The sequence below is a fragment of the Bombyx mori genome, chromosome 21 (genome assembly GCF_030269925.1).
Source record: "Bombyx mori chromosome 21, ASM3026992v2".
NCBI classification, from domain to species: Eukaryota; Metazoa; Arthropoda; class Insecta; order Lepidoptera; family Bombycidae; genus Bombyx; species Bombyx mori.
Window position 1 is genome coordinate 13,739,641 of NC_085127.1, and position 18,640 is coordinate 13,758,280.

The 18,640-nt window shown below is 39.2% G+C and overlaps 1 protein-coding gene across 1 annotated transcript in view; it reads right to left on the reverse strand.

Moving 5' to 3' along the window:
• Positions 1-6,475: 6,475 nt before the first annotated feature.
• Positions 6,476-18,640, reverse strand: part of NGR-A29 (neuropeptide receptor A29) — a 91,085-nt gene continuing 78,920 nt past the window's right edge. Inside the window, exons 6-8 of the mRNA NM_001134273.2 lie at positions 11,061-11,245; positions 8,678-8,742; positions 6,476-6,722 (exon numbers count right to left, since the gene is read on the reverse strand). Of these exons, the coding sequence (NP_001127745.1) occupies positions 6,624-6,722; positions 8,678-8,742; positions 11,061-11,245 (349 nt within the window). The 3' untranslated portion in view covers positions 6,476-6,623. The remainder of the gene's footprint in view (positions 6,723-8,677; positions 8,743-11,060; positions 11,246-18,640) is intronic.

Genomic DNA, 18,640 nt, shown 5'->3' on the forward strand with positions numbered 1-18,640 from the left:
TTTGAAAACTTCAGTCTAAACCCTTCCTTTTGTATTGCTTCCAGTAGTCTCGATATGTGTTGTATATGTTCCTCAAAAGTTTTAGAAAAAATTAAGATGTCGTCAATAAAGTTTACTGCAAAGTTAGATAGTCTGTGTTTTCTTATAATATTGCTCAATATTCTTTGGAAAATTGCTGGTGCAGTCTTTAACCCAAATGGGAGACAAGTCCATTGAAAATGTCCTTCTTGTGTCACAAAAGCAGTCTTATCTCTATCTTGAATTTTCAATGGGATCGACCAAAATGCTGAGTTTATGTCTAATGTAGAATAATACTTACAGTTTACTGTTTTGGTCATTAAGTCCTCTATAAGTGGGAAAGGTTGTGATTGTGGAACAACTATTTTGTTTAAATCTCTGAAATCTATGCATAATCTTGTTTTTTTATCATCTTCTTTCTTATATGCTAGAGTTACAGGAGCAGCAAACGGGCTGTAAGATTCCTCTATCAAATTTTTCTGTAGTAGCTTCAATATTTGACTTTCAATTTCTGTTCTGTCTTCAATTGTGCATCTGTACGGACGTTTATAGTAGTATTTATCTACCATCAAGTCTATATGGGCTTCATAATCCTGCACAGAGCCAACATCATATTTATCCTTAGCAAAAACAGATTTGTATTTATCTACTAACTTCTCAATTTTTGATTGCTGATATAAATCTAGATGATTTACAGACATTTGAAATTCATCAATGTTTACATGTTCATTGAAATTAATTTCACACAATTTGTTGGTATTTATAGTAGTACCCTCTTTTAGTATCTCAGAGTATAGTTCCATCTCTATCTTCTCTTTCTCTTCTATTCTCTCTTTAAATGTTTTTTCTTTATTTTTGTCACCTAGTACATCAGGAATTCCGACATTTGTTACATTATTCTCATTAAAACAACGTTCATTTGAGATTATGCTTTTCTTTTCGGGATATTGTATGATGTTAAGTTCTTCATTTTGTATTAATTTGAATTTTTTTATACAATCCAAACCAATTAAGAAGTCATAGTTAAAATTTTCATTATCCACCACAAAAATATCCATATTTCTTTCAATATTGTAGATTTTTATTTTTAGCGTTACCATACCTTTCGTTTTTTTCTCACCATTAATAGTCTTTAAGTTTACAACTTGCATATCATTTGTCTTCTGTTTCTCTTGTATTTTCAATAATCTTGCATTAATTAAAGAAACATTAGATCCAGAGTCATAGATTCCAGAAACCTTCAAAGTGTCATTTATTTGTAAACTTATTTTTATTAATGGTGGTATTTCTAGTTTTTTGGATTTTTCTCATTCAGTTCTATTTCCAATTCTGAATTATTTACTGTTTTTACCACAGCTTTTTTATTTTTTTCTTTGAACCAACAGCTGTCTTCTGGGTGGAACCGTTTCCCTTTTTTCTCATTTAAACAGATTGGGCATGGTTTCTTTTCGTCAATATTTTTCCCTTTATTATCTAAATTATATGAGCTGTTCCTTTTTTCATATTTATTTTTCATCATCAGATGTTCCAATTTTCTTATCTCATTGTAAAGGTCTTCCGTTCTTTGTAATGTTTCTTTGTCAATCTTGTCCGCCACATAATTGGGTAAACCAAATGCTATGAGATCAATAATTGTTCCGGTATCCACTGTCTTCCTGACTTCCAACAATAATTTCTCCTTCTTTAAAGCATACTCAAGTAAGGATCCCGATTGATATTTAAAGGCAAGAGCATATCTAGTGGAGGACCAACCTTTGTTCGCAAATGTCTCACAAAAATTTTTCTCCCATTTGCTCCATTCTGATTGTACTGTAAGCTTCATCAGCATACAACTGTACCAATCTACACTAGCATTTTCTAAGAAGTTCTTCAAAATTTCAATTTTTTGTTTATCCTCGTTTATTTGAAAACGTTCACATTCTTTATTAAAATCTTTGATCCACTGTAATGCATTTGAATTACGGCCGTTGAATTTTTCTATAATAAAATCCTTTGCAATTTTCCCTAAATTTTGTTTTTCTGGTTTCTGCTGTTTTTGTTCTTGTAGTTTTTCTAACAGTTTTTCAAGCATGTGATTAGAATCACTAGATGTCGATTCATAACTAACAGGTTGTTCTGAAATCTCTTCCAAATAACAATCATTGAATTGCAAATTTTGTTCTTCATCCAAATATGTTTTTGAAATTTCCTCCGTCACAGTTATCCATATTTTCCTCGTTTGATGCGTTTTTACTAAAGAGTTTTTTACTCTAGTGTAGTTAGGAGTAGTTGTGATCACCTTATGAAGATTTACGGGTTGATATTCGACTGGAATTCCAAAAACTTGTCCACTTGGTGTAGCAATGGAAGTTATGCATATGACGTTTGTTTTTCCATCCGCCATTGATTTCATTGTAAAATCAAATCTTAATTTCTCCATTTTCTCAATATATTAGCAAAAATGTTGTTTTATAATGGTATTTACGGTGTTTAAATAAGAAAAGACGAAATTGCGTTTCTTCTAAACAACAAGAAACAACATTTAATGCCCTTTCTTCAATAATTCTTTAACACACATTTCACAACGTCCATTAACCGAAAAATTATTTAAACAACTATCAATTGTCATATGACAGATTGACATTCAATCATTCATTACATACATTTAAAAAAAAACTACATTTTTAAATTATATACTTCAAATAATTTTCCAAAATTGGCAGACATTTCATCACACACACACACACGTACACGCACACGCACACACTAACATCGTCTTATATAAACTATAAAATACTGAACGGCGATAGAATAATTGCAGCCTTCAAATTACACCAGTCATCGCAGACACAACACAATAGTCAGTTCACATCTCCAACGCATCAGCTCTGCATTACACGGACTAGACACGAATATTATTAAAACTATTTACACCCTTTTTTCCTACCTATGCTGAGCCTTGAGAGGCTATTTCAGCTTCTCCTTGAGCTCACGGGGCTCATCGGGTGTGTTGCTAACACTGGCTCTAGCAAGAGCAGTGCTTCGCAGAATCTATCACCGAATCGGAAACGCGACCCACTGAGAAGATGCGCCGAGAAACTCAGTGTTCTGTGTCTATGGGTTAATTTACTCGTCGAGCCCTTCATCGCAAGCGACGGGTTCGACGAGGACGGTGACCGGTGCTTGAGGTACCTAAGAGCACCGTTAATGGTTCGGGAGGATCCGTAATGATGGCGATAAAATGGCCTTAAACCATGCCACGAATTGAATCACAATCGATTGAAACCAGTTCCACGTTTTTGTATTACATTACGGCTGTTGTTTACTACGTGTGATAAACTTCAAAGCCTTTTGTTTTTTTATTGTAAATTTAGTCATTAAATTCAGAATTCTATAGAATGTGAGGAGATGATTCCCTGTGTCAATATGGAACACCGTTACATAAACTACTTCGTTTTATTAAGTTCATAAGTAGCAATGTAAGGCTTATGATTGTCACCTTTCGCGGTTTCTTTAAAACTGTAGGTGCCGCGCGTCCGCTGAGTTTGTCGTCCAATGCGCAGAATCCAAAACATTATTGAATAAGGATTTTACTAACGTGTTTTAGAGTATGTTAAAGAAAAATAGGCCGAGACTTTTTATGGATTTTTTTTTGTGTTTGAAAAGTTACTAATGGCCCGGAGAACTTTCCAGTTTTAACAGGGCAGGTGGGTGAGCAAAGGCTCAGTCAAGAGGGGTGGGATTTGCTAACAACTACCCGAGCGCCTCTAAAGGAGACCCAACAACCTTGTATTAAACTACACACATCTTAATTAAAAAATTCTGCTCAATCGATTGAGCGGTATTCGAACTTAACACCTACACAAACATTGATAATAAAATGTACATAATTAAATTTTATTAACATTAACACATCAACGATAATATATTTAGCATATAACAACACATTTAACTAATAATATTTTTAATGGAAAACGCAATAAGCTTCGTTTGAACACGCACCTCATTTAGCCACCATTTTTTTTGTTACCAAAAAGATTCCCGGCAAGCGACACTTATAGCCAATTCTTTCAATTAGCAACAAGAGCGACGAGAAATGCTTTTTTATTTGTATCCGTAAGTGTATATAGTCTCCTAGTACAGGCTTGCACGCTTAAAAGGAAACTCCAATCAATGTATTGCTTTGACTCGTAATTGAAAATAAAGAATTTTTGTATTTGTATTTTGTATATACGGAGAGAAAGAAGCCCGACACTTTTGATAGGAATGCCGTATCAATGACTTCAAGAATCAAAGGGGCACAAATTGTTTGATATTAAGAAATCGTACGACAATTATTCTGAGCAGACTGCTTCAAAGCGCATACTCAAACTTTTGTATTTCATTGAAACAGGAGAGCAGAAGTCACTAATTCTGGCTTGCTGCTTCTTCTTCCACTGAAGATCGGAAATCACAATTGACTATATACATTTTTTTTAATAAAATAAAATAGGATCATTCCGGAAGGCTGTTGCTAAATACGCACAGCTAACTTTTATTTCTGCCCCTCATAAAGTCTTGAATGATGGCAGTGGAAGTGAAGGTTTGTTGTTTACTGCTGTAAATATATAATTTAATATTGAAAACTATAAATTTTATAATTTTAATTCCACAAACTCTTGTTTCCTTCTTCTAGCGTGATCAAATAGCATGGATATTTAGTAGTCTATTATTTCTATTTAAGTTTTCTTAGTATAGATTCAGCTGGTTACCTTGTGTAAAGTGGTTACCAGAAGCTATAAGGACTTGAAATCTACATTACAAAGTTTTACATTTAAGCAAGATAACTTCAGTCAGTTGAAGATTTCGATCAATTGTCCGGTAAAAGTGGGGCACACGGTTGTCGGACAGATATTTTTTTCCTTTCCTACATACGCTAGCAACCTCGAGGGGTTAAACTAGTTTCACTGAACGCGTAGGCGTGCTCACGGGGCTCAGCCTGGCGAATTTGCTAACACCTACGTAGCGCTAGAGCAAGCAGTGTTTCGCTGAGATGAATTGAGTTTAACTACCCAAGAGCTTTATCAGCTGTACGGTGAGAAGTGAATGTGAGAAGTGAATGTGAGAAGTGAATGTGAGAAGTGAATGTGAGAAGTGAATGTGAGAAGTGAAACTCCCAACTGAATGAAAGTTATCGTTGGCGGTTAATGAATACTTTTTATTTATTTATTTTATTTATTTATAACTTTATATACTAGACGGTATATAGGCGGACTTAATGCCATAGGCGTTCTCTGACAGTCTACCTTAGGGGAGTGCAGAGATGAAGCTTGGTAGGTGTAGTGTGAAGGTGATATTACTTAAACATATGTGTATATATAATATACATAATATTTATAGATACAAATACTCGTACTTAAATAAATTCTTCTTCTTCTTCTTCTTCGTCTTCTTCGTCGCTTTCTTCATTGCTGAAGGTCGTGTCCCTGAAACTTGACCGTTGCCTGTCTCGTGAGCTGTTTCCATCTCGTCCGGTCCTCAGCTGCTCAAATGGCGGTTGCGACTGGCAACCCAGTTAGAGCGGTTACTTGATCACACCAACGGCTAGGTCTTTCCTTCTACTTTGCCCGTCACAATCACTTTGTCCAAGTTATCTGACTGTCGGCGGGCAATATGACCGAAGTAGCTGAGGATCCTCTGGTAACAGATTGTTGAGAGCCTGACTCGGATGCGAAGCTGATCTAGGATAGATTTATTTGTCCTCTTGGCCGTCCACGGAATTCGGAGCATTCGTCTCCAGCACACATTTCAAATGCGTTTATTTTCTTGCGCTCGGATGCCTTAATTGTCCAGGACTCTGCCCCGTAGAGAAAGATTGAGAAAACTAAGGTTCGGACGAGTCTCATTTTCGTGACGTTAGAAACTTTGCGATTTTGCCATATTCGTTTCAGCTTGGTCATCGCTGTTTTGGCCATCTGCGTCCTCCTCCTTATCTCTCCCTCACTGCCTCCGCGGTCGGTCAGTAAGGACCCGAGGTATATGAACTCGCTGACGAATTCTAGATCTGATAGCTCTCCAGTTCTAGAGAGTTGACTGGTTCTGTCCACTATCATGACCTATCACTACCTTAAATAAATACATATACATAAATATATACATATAAAAATGTATATAAATCCTCCTCCGTGCTTCGTATTCCTTAGTGCTGAGGGTCGTGACCTTTACGGAGCACTTTTGTTAGGACTATGTTCCTCCATTCACTCCTGCCCTTCGCGCAGTGGATAGCGACATTGATGCTGGATTCCAAAGTCGTCTTAATCTGATCGGACCAGCGCATGGGACTACGCCCCCTAGGCCTCTTTCCTTCCACTTTGCCGGCGATGACAAGTTTTTCGAGATTGTCACCTTTTTTCCTCGCAAATATATAAATAAATAAATGTATATATAAATAAATGTTATCAATTAGATTTGCATTTTCGCTTTTTTTTTGTTTTTGTTAAAGTACTTAGTTCTTGGGTCCTCGGTTTCAGAGACTTAGAGTATCCGCGTATTTACAACTCTTCCGGTAATCGTCGTTTATCCTTGAAATGTTCGTTTAGCACGCGACGCCTCTCCTGCTGGGCGCACAGCAGGCGGGCTGGTGGGCGTCAGGCGGGCCCGCGTGGCGCCCTCGGGACCTCAAGCCTCTCGGGCACGGCCGTCAGTGACGTTTCCGCGAACCTCACTCCCAGACGGGTGCGAATATTCTGGTCAACAGAAAAAAATACATTTTAATTTACTTGTTAACGGCGCGACGTTCAGGCACTAGACCAGAATTGTCTCAATCATTTAAATAGTTTAAATGCGACAAATTTCCGCCAATGTAATGTAGACTGTGATTACAAGAGCGTACGGGCGGTAACTTAAGGGGAAACTTTAAGACTCATTAATTTACTAATTATACTAATATACATAAACACTGGTGGTAGGACCTTTTGTGCGTCCGCACAGGTAGGTAGCACCACCCTGCCTATTTCTGCCGTGGAGCAGTAGTGCGTTTCGGTTTGAAGGGTAGGGCAGCCGTTGTAGCTATACTGAGACCTTAGAACTCATATCTCAAAGTGGGTGGCGGCATTTACGTTGTAGATGGCTATGGGTTCCGGTAACTACTGAACACCAGGTGGGCCGTGAGCTCGTTCACCCACCTAAGCAATAATAAATAAAGATTTCTCCGCAAGCCTAGTTTAAAGAAAGACATGTGATAGCGCTCGGGAAACACCGTGGAGGGGAGCTCATTCCAAAGCCGGATGGTACGTGGCAAAAAAGATCTTTGGAAACGCACTGTCGATGAGCACAGCGGTTCCAGATAATATGGATGAACTCTGTTCCGGTAGCGGGGAGTGTGATGATAAAAAGGAGATGAGGGGATCGTCTCGAATAATTCCTCAGAGCATTCCCCATGGAACACACCGAGGAACACATTTATGAAAAACTAAACCTTTTCCCCACCGAATACACTGAGCCAACGAAATCGACAATATCGCTTAAAAGTTTCCTTTAATCTAATTTATCCACCCCTAGGGAAATTCTCAACATCAGGGACTATACAACAAAAACCTTTCTACGTATGAGAGAGCGTTAGAAAATTGTCCCCCATGTTCCAATACCAGTTGAATTTGTTTTAAATTTAAAATTTTTGTTGTTAATTTTCTACGCATTTCCGTGTGAGCTTTTAAAATAATAAAATCAAAGGGTGAAAGGCTATTTGGCTTAAGCGATATTTCGCTTAGCACGCGACATTCATTATCTTTGTAATCAAAGGTGCTTTTTATTTGGTATTAGCATCAACTACTACTACTACTGAGCTGGCGCTATGACCCCGAACTGGGTTTTGGCCTCCGACAGTAAGCTTTGCCTGCCATTAATCCCGGCGCTGCGCAACACCTTGCCAGTCCGACACTTGGAGCTCACGTAAATTTCCTTCCACAGCGTCAGACCAGCGGTACGCGGGCGTCCCTCCGGTACACCCGCGTACACCCGTTTCACAGCCCGATCCTGCTCCATACGCACTACATGCCCGAACCATCCGAGCCTCCGTGCCTTCATCTCCTCCAGAATATTTGGCTCACCAAAAAGCCTCTCCACGTCCTTATTTTTCCGGACGTGCCACGAACCGTCTTCAGGATTAGCATCAACAGTCCAATGCTTTTAATTGAACATGAATTAAGTTCAAATAGCGGAAGAAGTTTTTTTGTTATGATATTGTTACACGCTGGGCTTCGAGGTGAATAAAATTCTAGCGAATTACAAGTTAACATTGTATAGCACTTCAAGCACTTCACAAACACTTTAAAACTCTCAATTCGCTTCTTCCGCTTTGCTTCAGGTGATCCGTTCGCTGTTTCGCTTCGAGTAGTTCCGATTACTGCGTGCCCTCTCTGTTTTTATAGCCGACACCACATCCCTAGAATTATCGAGAATATTCCACACATCTCTAGTATTGTTTTTCCGGCCCGCTATCTGACAATAGCTGACGTTGTACTTCTCGAGCGTTCTAGATGTTACTAGATCCTTCGATATTAGTTCGATTATTCGGAAATAGATGGCGCTACTTTTAACGGCGTAACAATATTTTTTCCAAATTTTAAACTTGAAATGGCTCTCCTGTGAAATTGCGAAAACTTCGCTTAAACCAAATAGCCATTCACTCTCCGATATGCACCTTGGGTTCCGTGATGTGTGGAGTATCAAAGTTGGCGTTCTTGTTGGAGCTCGAACCAGCCTGACCTGTACAATTAAAATTACACGTTTTTTTATTTATTGCTTAAATGGGTGGACAAGCTCACAGCTCACCTGATGTTAAGTGGTTACTGGAGCCTATAGAAATCTACAACGTAAATGCGCCACCCACCTTGAGATATAAGTTCTAAGGTCTCAAGTATAGTTAAAACGGCTGCCCCACCTTTCAAACCGAAACGCATTACTGCTTCACGGCAGAAATAGGCAGGGCGGTGGTACCTACCCGTGCGGACTCACAAGAGGTCCTACCACCAGTAATTACGAAAATTATAATTTTGCGGGTTTGATTTTTATTACACGATGTTATTCCTTCACCGTGAAGGTAATTCGTGAATATTTGTTAAGTAGGTTGTATTTCATTTAAAAAATTGGTACTCGCCTGCAGGTTCGAACACCGGTGCATCGCTAGATACGAATGCACCGGACGTCTTATCTTTTAGGCCACGACGACTTCACGAGCTCACGGGGCTTTAACCTGACGACGTTGTTAACACTAACCCTAGCAAGAGCAGCGCTTAGTGTTATTAATAGTAATTTACCACCGGATCTGAAACGCGACCCACTAAGAAGATCCGGCGAGAAACTCACTGAGCTGTGTCTGTGGGTTAATTTACTCGTCGAGCCCTTCATCGCAAGCGACGGGTTCGACGAGAACGATGACCGGTGCTTGAGGTACCTAAAAGCACCGTTAGTGGATCGGGAGGATCTGAGATGACGTGCTTAGGGCGACGGGTAAGGTCATATTTTTACCTATCAGTAAATCATCATGGTGCTCCCCGAACGCTACATCGTTTGGTTTTAAAATAGTCCCCAGTAATGTTGACTTGATTGTGCCTTGTTCTGGCACTGTTGATGTCTATCAGCCTTATCTTAACATTATGTGGGTCGTAAGGTCGCCTGCCCTTGAACGCAATAACAAGTTCTATTTCTATTCACACAAATATACTTGACCCTTCGGTCTGATTTATTCGGTTTGAAGGTTGGCACGTGTTTATGGTAACTCATTCGGTAACCACTTGCGCATAACCTTTAAACATATTTACGACGATAAAAATAAAGCTTGCCACGTGAGCGAGAAAAATGGAAAACAACTTCGTGGTAATAAATTAGGAAAAAATAAAAATATAGCGAAAATCTTTTCTGTTAAGATTTTGATTGCTTTGTGACAATATTATAGCTTACACCCTCCGGCCACGTGTCACGTGAATGAGTATTCGAGAGATATTTTTGGATGCGTAAATTTATTTTATATACGGAGAAATGTGAATTGTCGTTTTGCATAAAAAATTACGGAGCTCCAATGAGTTCGTGACGAAGGAAATTGTGGCGTAGAAAGTGTGGCGATACAGATTTATTTACGCGATATAATTCGATTAAAACAAATTTTACTGGTGGTAGGACCTCTTGTGAGTCCGCGCGGGTAGGTACCGCCACCCTGCCTATTTCAGCCGTGTAGCAGTAATGCGTTTCGGTTTGAAGGGCGGGGCAGCCGTTGTAACTATACTTAGAACTCATATCTCAAGGTGGGTGGCGCATTTACGTTGTAGATGTCTATGGGCTCCAGCAACCACTTAACACCAGGTGGGCTGTGAGCTCGTCCACCCGTTTAAGTAATAAAAAAATACAAAATTTGAAAAAAACATGATTCATTAGTTACTTTTTCCGCATACTTAATAATAGATTTCGCTGGTAAGGTGTGCCTGTAGAAATATTAGTATTCCGTCTATTTCTATCGCGAATCAGTCATGCCTTCCTATTCGAAGAGTGGGGCATACGTTATCTATCTATATTTAATATTATAAAGCTGAAGAGTTTGTTTGTTTGAACGCGCTAATCTCAGGAACTACTGATCCGATTTGAAAAATTATTTCAATGTTAGATAGCCTATTTATTGAGAAACGCTATAGGCGTATATAACATCACGGTAAGACCAATACAAGTGGAGCACCGATAAAGAATGTTTCAAGATATTTTCACTTTCTAGGTAAATGAAGTGGGGGTAAAATTTTGCATTATGCCAAAGTAACTTTTTTTTTTTTTATAACTACGAGAGGCAAACGAGCAAGACGGGTCACCTGATGGTAAGTGATTCACCGCCGCCCACGGACTATTCCACGCGAACGGAGTCGCGAGCAAAAACTAGTTTAATATAATTGGGAACTCAGTCACATCTTTTAATCGATAGTCGATATTCGCGCAGCACTACGGTCTCTGATGAGTTCTTAAAATACTAAATAAACTTGGACTAAATAAAGAATCTCATGGTCGCATCCCATGAGATCCTTTATTTAGTCCAACACACTCACCTTTTACTTCAGGCGTAGTCGAGCTGCAGCATTTCTTGAGGAACCTCCGAAGCGCTCCTCTTATGTCCAGGGTGTAGGAGCCGTAGACGAGCGGGTTCATGCACGAATTGGAGACGGCCATCGCGAATAACAAATCTTGGATTCGACGGGAGACCTTCGAAGCAGATTCCCGGTCCACCATGTACCTAAAGGGAATGAGTATTAGTACCACCGGCTTTAATTGATTAGATTGTACTCTTCTATCCACTTATGTAAAGCTCTCCCTCTATAAGAACGATTAGCTGGTAGATAACTCAATTGTTGAGTTAAGCTCGCCATTTTATAACTTTTCGCAATTATTGTATTGTATTAACTGTGTGTACAATCTATCTATATATATAAAAATGAATTGTTGTTCGTTAGTCTCGCTAAAACTCGAGAACGGCTGGACCAATTTGGCTAATTTTGGTCTTGAATTATTTGTGGAAGTCCAGAGAAGGCTTAAAAGGTAGATAAATATGAAAATGCTCGGAATTAAATAAAAATAACAATTTTGTTTTTCTTTAATGTGTCCCCCGTCGGACGGATTCCTTTTGTTTGTTTTAAGTTTATTTTATACAAAAGCTTAGGACTTTTATTTATCGACTGAGGCTCTACGAAGTCTGCCGGGTCAGCTAGTAAAGAATAAAGATTTAGTTTTTAAGGCCTTTTGGGGTATTTTCTGAAGCCTGCCATTGCCATTGACTTGTTTGTTTGACTGGGTGGTAGGACATCTTGTGAGTTCATATGGGTAGGTACCACCACGCTGCCTATTTCTGCCGTGAAGCAGTTATGCGTTTCGGTTTAAAAGGTCGATACTGAGACCTTAGAGCTCATATGATGCTGGTAACAGGCAAGGTATGCGGAAGAAGGTTCAGTCAAGTCAAATGCGCTGGTCGGACATGAGACGCTCCACTCTCAACACTTCCACGTTGCTATCCACACAGCCGAGGATAGGCAGGAAGGGCGCAGGTTAATCCAGGAGAAATTAGAAGAAGCCACGACCCTCAGCATTGAGGGTAATCGGCGCAAGGAGGGAGAACTCATATCTCAAGGTCGGTGGCGGCATTTACGTTGTAGATGTCTATGGGCTCCGGTAACCACTCAACACCAGGTGGGCCGTGAAGTCGTCCACACATCTAAGCAATAAAAAAATATATGTTAATGTTACGTATGTTACATGAGAAAGGTTGCGAGTTTGGTACTGAACTACTTTTGAAGACTTAAATATGTATTAAATCTATATATTAATACGCGAGGCAAAAACTTTGTATCCCTTTTTACGAAAATTGCGCGGACGGAGGAGTATGAAATTTTCCACACTTATAGAGTATATAGAGAAGAAGTACACAATGCTAATATTTTTTTAAAATAATGCATAAAACATACATTAAATCAATAAAGAAAACATTACACACATTACATACCATGTATTTGACGCACACACGCATGCATACTATTTATTGTCAAACTTTTGTTCTTGACGTCTGTTGTCAAATTGAGATTAAATATTGTTTGTCTTTATTAATATTTTTTTATAGTGTAGTCTTGAGGAAATTTGTGATTATAGAAGTATAAAATACAATCATAATAGTGTACAAACTTACAATTCCAATTAATTATAGTCAAATTTCGACTACTGCGGGACCTTCTACTATACATAATGGTTCATAAACTATTCTACGAAAAGACTTCAGTAACTCTGCAAAGTTCCTAGGTTAAAATAAACACGCCAGTTTGTTTTTAATTCAAGCCACAGAACGCCCACTGGCCACTGACATTAATATTTTTCTTTCAAACAAATGAAATTTATAATCTCATTAAACCATAGCATTTTATAGCTACCTTGTTATAAGATAAACATTTTCTTTCCAAGTATTAGTCGTAGCGCGCGCTTAGAATAGCACCACGCTATTTCTTCGCTTGGAGGTCTTAAAACTGATTAAGGAATTCATTCAAACTACTATGAAGAGCTGTGTGTTTCCAAGTATCAAATCTGTCTATACTGCGATCGTCAACCAGCACATAATGGTTTTCGTCGTGTCTTGAGCACGCACGGGTGGTCACAATCACTCTGGCTATTTCTGCCGCAAAGCAATCATGCGTTCCCACATAAAAGCCAAGAGAGATGTTAAGCTATATGCACAATCACTCTGCCTATTTCTGCCGCTAATGCGTCCCGACATGAAGGACGGGACAGATGTTAAGCTATATGCACAATCGCTCTGCCTATTTCTGCCGCTAATGTGTCCCGACAAGAAGGACGATAGAGATGTTAAGCTATACGCACAATCACTCTGGCTATTTCAACCGCAAAGCAATCATGCGTCCCGATATGAAGGATGAGAGAGATATTAAGCTATATGCACAATCACTCTGCCTATTTCTGCTGCTAAGCAATCATGCGTTCCCACATAAAAGTCGAGAGAGATGTTAAGCTATATGCACAATCACCCTGCCTATTTCTGCCGCTAATGCGTCCCGACCTGAAGGACGACAGAGATGTTAAGCTATATGCACAATCACTCTGCCTATTTCTGCCGCTAAGCAATCATGCGTTCCTACATAAAAGACGAGAGAGATGTTAAGCTATATGCACAATCACCCTGCTTATTTCTGCCGCTAAGCAATCATGCGTTCCGAAATGAAGGACGAGACATAATATGTTCAGCTATATTTTAGTACTTTTTTTATTGCTTAGATGGGTGGACGAGCTCACAGCCCACCTGGTGTTAAGTGGTTACTGGAGCACGTATACATCTACAACGTAAATGCGAATCCCACCTTGAGCTATAAGTTCTAAGGTCTCCGTATACCTAGTCAGGTCATAAATTCTGTCACATGTTTAATGTAAAATAATTGAAACAAGTTTATTCATTATGTAACCATTCATATACCAAAATGAACTTAACAAAACATAGATTCTTATGACATTAAAGTTTATTCAAAATGACCTCCGTGATTTTGAATACAGGCCTTCAATCTGCGCGGCCAGTCGTCTATCGCAGCACGAACGAGGTCCATGTCAATATCGGCGGCTGCCTTAATCAAGGATTTGGAGTCACTCAAGACAGTGACTCCAAATTGGGATGAGGCTTTGAGCACGCCTTTTCCTCCAAGTGTTGCCATATTTTGTAATCTAACGGATTCAAATCTGGACTGGAGGAGGGCCAGTCTTCGTGCCGGATGAAGTCGATTTCACGCGCCGCCAGCCAGTCTTGTGTGCTCTTCGCTCTATGAGTTGGCGCCGAATCTTGTTGGAATACCCAGTGCCTGTTATTGAACATGGTATGAGAAACAGGTTCCACAAGGTTCGTCAGGACTGTATTTTGATACACAACTGCATTCGTTTTTACACCTTTCTCACAAAAATGTACCTCTGTTAAGCCCCAATAAGAAACTCCCAACCATACCATGAGCGAGGTTGGAAAATGACCTCGTTGGACACGCGGAATACGGTTGCTCGCTTCTTCACTACTGTGTGCGTACACCTTATCATTTTGTTTGTTGTAGCTTTCTTCTACGGTAAAAATTTTTTCATCCGAAAAAAGAATTTCCCGATTTTTTTTTCCGCGTACCGCTTCAACAAAGCGCGGCATCTCTTCAGTCTCAGGTCCATTAGACGAGCATTCAAACGATGTCCTGTTTTTCTTCGATATGCCCGAAGCCCTAAGTCTTCATTTAACACCCTTTTCACCGTGGTTCTGCTTAACCCCATCTGAAGGGCCAACAGTTTCTGCTTACGTTTGGGATTTCTTTGAATTCGCGCCTTCACAGCCTTTATCACTACTGGAGTCCTAACAGACCGAGGGCGACCACTTCTTGACCTGTCATCTACACTAGAGTCTTCATTGTATCGTTTGATGGTACGATAAACGAATCTTTTGGTTATATTAAAATTTTTCATATGTTAAAAATTTGAATTGGTGCGTAACCGCAACGATGCAACGCAATAACTGCAACACGGTCTTCTTTAAGCGTCCACTCCATATTTAAAAATGAGTAAAATTCTAAAAGTATACATTTTTATTTTCATGAATAATTCGAAATTCGAATTCAATAAACTTTTTTGTGGCCAGCATTCTAAAAGAAAAGTTTTTACTGTGTGACAATACTTATGACCTGACTAGTTAGTTACAACGGCTGCCCCACCTTTCAAACCGAAACGCATTACTGCTTTACGGCAGAAATAGACAGAGTGGTGGTACCTATCCGCGCGGACTCACAAGAGGTCCTACCACCAGTAACTATAAATCATCTCCCAAATTGCATCGAAGGATTTACGCTTATGTCTCTGGTTACGAACCGCTTGATAACAGGTAGGGTATGAGCACATCATGACCGAGTACCATAGCATAATTAAAACCAGTTTTACGCTTTAATCTTGCGTTTTTATTGTCATTATATTATTTCTGACGTTTCGAATAGTTTACAGTTTTCGTGGTCACGGACCGATGCCACGAAAATTGTAAAGTTACTACCTGTACCCGATCGCTTCGCTGGGCATTTAAAATTAACATTATCATTTCTCACCCCCACAAACATTTTCATCATTAACGTCCCCGCAACTGGTGTAGGGAGTCCAACAGTCATTATTCCTATTCCATAGTCTATATTATGCCATAGCCTATCCATTAAGTACATGTATTTTCTACATGGATACCAAGGTTCAAGTTAATCGGATGCACGGTTCGGTAGTTATAACGGAACATCCGTAAAAACCACTGTAGATTTATATATTGGTATAGATTCTAAAGTAAAATAAAGTATTATATATATTTAAAAAAGACGGCCCGTTACTTTAATTACCAAACACATTGTGATTCGTACGAAAACAATATATTCAGCTAGAGATTAGGGCCCGCCGACGTGTTAGTGATTAAATTTCAGGCGAAATAACAATGAGCTTCACACATTCAAAGGAAAATGTAGTACAATGTGTAAGCAGATATACAATATGTGTGCGTGTCAGCATTGTATGAAAGCAAGAAACATGTATTGTTTATTAATTAAAAAAATATATTTATTGTATAGACGAGTGAACAAGCTCACCGGCTTGCCTGATTTTCAATGGTTATCAGAACCTATAGACATCGCGATATCAATATCGCACACTCAACTTGAGATATAGGTCTCACATTTTTTTTTATTGCCCTTGCAGGCAGACGAGCATACGGCCCATCTGATGGTGAGTGGTTACCGTCGCCCATCAGCAATGCCAAGGGCTGAGCCAAGCCGCTGCCTACCGCTAAAACACACATCACATAGAAGTCTAAGTTTCAATTGTGTAGTATAATGGCTCGCGGTAGTATAATGGCGGACTCGTTACTGCTTTGCAGTATCAATTGTGTTTACGACTAACAAAAACCGAAGACTATACTATAGTGAAGGGTGGTATGTAATCCCATAGCGGTGGTCATGGACAACGAACAAAGCCGTCCGTGACCACGAAAACTGTAAAGCGTTAAAGATAAAACCGTAAAACTTAAAAATAGTTTTAAAATTAAACCCCCCCCCCCAGTGGTTAATCTTCTACAATCTTTCAATCAAACAACAATAACAGCCTAATATACTCTTTCATTGGTCAGAGCACCGGACTACAAATTAACACAAGACTTCACACCACATCTCTCTGAAGAGACCTCGACATCTTTGGGCATAATATAGTACGCAAGAGTGGCGACAATATAGAAAAAATGTTGTTGACTGGGAGGGTGGAAGGCAAAAGACCGAAGATCAGGTCCTCCATGCTCTGGTGAGACCAAATCCGTACCGTACTGTGTGCTTAGTGCGAGTTTTTTATGGAGTTGGAACGTTTGCCCACGTTTGCCGCTAGGGGCGCTGTTGCAACTGTATACAAATTTGAGTTAACTTTTACGCCATCTAGAACGTTAAAAAACTCGCACTAAGCACACAGAACACCACCGGTTTACTAGTGGTAGGACCTTTTGTGAGTCCGCACGGGTGGGTACCACCACCCTGCCAATTTCTGCCGTGAAGCAGTAATGCGTTTCGGTTTGAAGGGTGGGGCAGCCGTTATAACTATACTGAGACCTTAGAACTCATATCTCAAGGTGCGTGACGCATTTACGTTGTAGATGTCTATGGGCTCCAGTAACCACTTAACACCAGGTGGGCTGTGAGCTCGTGGACACATCTAAATAATAAAATAATAATAATAAAACCACCGTTTGTGAGGCGTCCCACGCCACCGAGGACAGATCGATGTGGCGTCATATAATCCGCCTCAAGATTTTGTAATCCCACAGAGGTAACGACACTCAGCAGACAGACAACAGATTTACAACGCAAAAAGGTGGGTGCTCTTTCGTATATCACAATACTCGTCTAGATCCTATTGTGGCGACAAATGCTTACATTACTTCACTTAACAGCACCACGATAACATTATTAATGTGGATAAAACAACGAGCTGTAAACATGATGTAAAATAAATTAATTATTGTTAACGAGATAAAATATTCTGCGAAAATTTTTTACTGACAAAGTTTTTTACTGATTTATCTTACCACCGCTATATAAAATTTCTTTTGAATACTTTGTTTAGGCACGGTAAGGCCTTTAATCTATACTAATATTGTAAAGAGGAAAGATTTGTTTGTTTGTTTGTATTGAATAGGCTCCGAAAGTACTGAACCGATTTGAAAAACTCTTTCACTGTTTGGAAGGTACACTATTTCCGAGTGACATAGTCTATAATTGTTTTTAAAAAAAATTATGGGTCCTTCCTAAAACTCCAATAATGTAACCCAAGGTGTAAAAAAATTACCTAAAATATTCTTTAGATCGCGTGCCCTGCGAAAACTATTGATGATAGAATATGATGAGATAATGTACTACGACTTTGTAGAATACATTATTATTTACAAAAAATGTCGGGACAGCATATGTCTAACTATTATAGTTATGCCGCAATAAGTGTTCTTTTATTTAAATAAATAAAACAACGTCAAATATCGTTGAAGTTTTTGTTAAAGACCCGAGCGGAGCCGGAGTTGGCCCCTTATTATATAAATAAACTTATACAAATTTAATTAGCATTTTGAGAAGCAAATATGTGACTGTGATGTTGAGTTTCTATCATTCATATAATTTCGGCGTTTTCGGGTATTTTCTGCGCTGTATTCATTACAAGAAGTCAACCATATTTCAGACGTGACCCGACCCGACCCGAAATTTGTCAATGTCTTTATTTTATTTTGATTAGCTGAGATGAGAAGACGGCTTCACGTCTAAAATATCTAATAAATTCTACTGGTGGTAGGACGTATTGCGAGTACGCACGGGTAGTTACTACCACCCTACCGATTTCTGCCGTGAAGCAGTAATGCGTTTCGGTTTGAAGGGCGGAGCAGCCGTTGTACTGTAAAAATTTAGATTTTAGAACTCTTGTCTCAAGATGATGGGCGGAATGTACGTTGCAGATGTCTATGAGCTGCGGTAAACACTTAACACCAGGTAGACTGTGAGCTTGACCCAAATAAGCAAAAAAAAAAAAACATTATGATTAAACCGTAAAAATACTTTTCATTATTCGACTT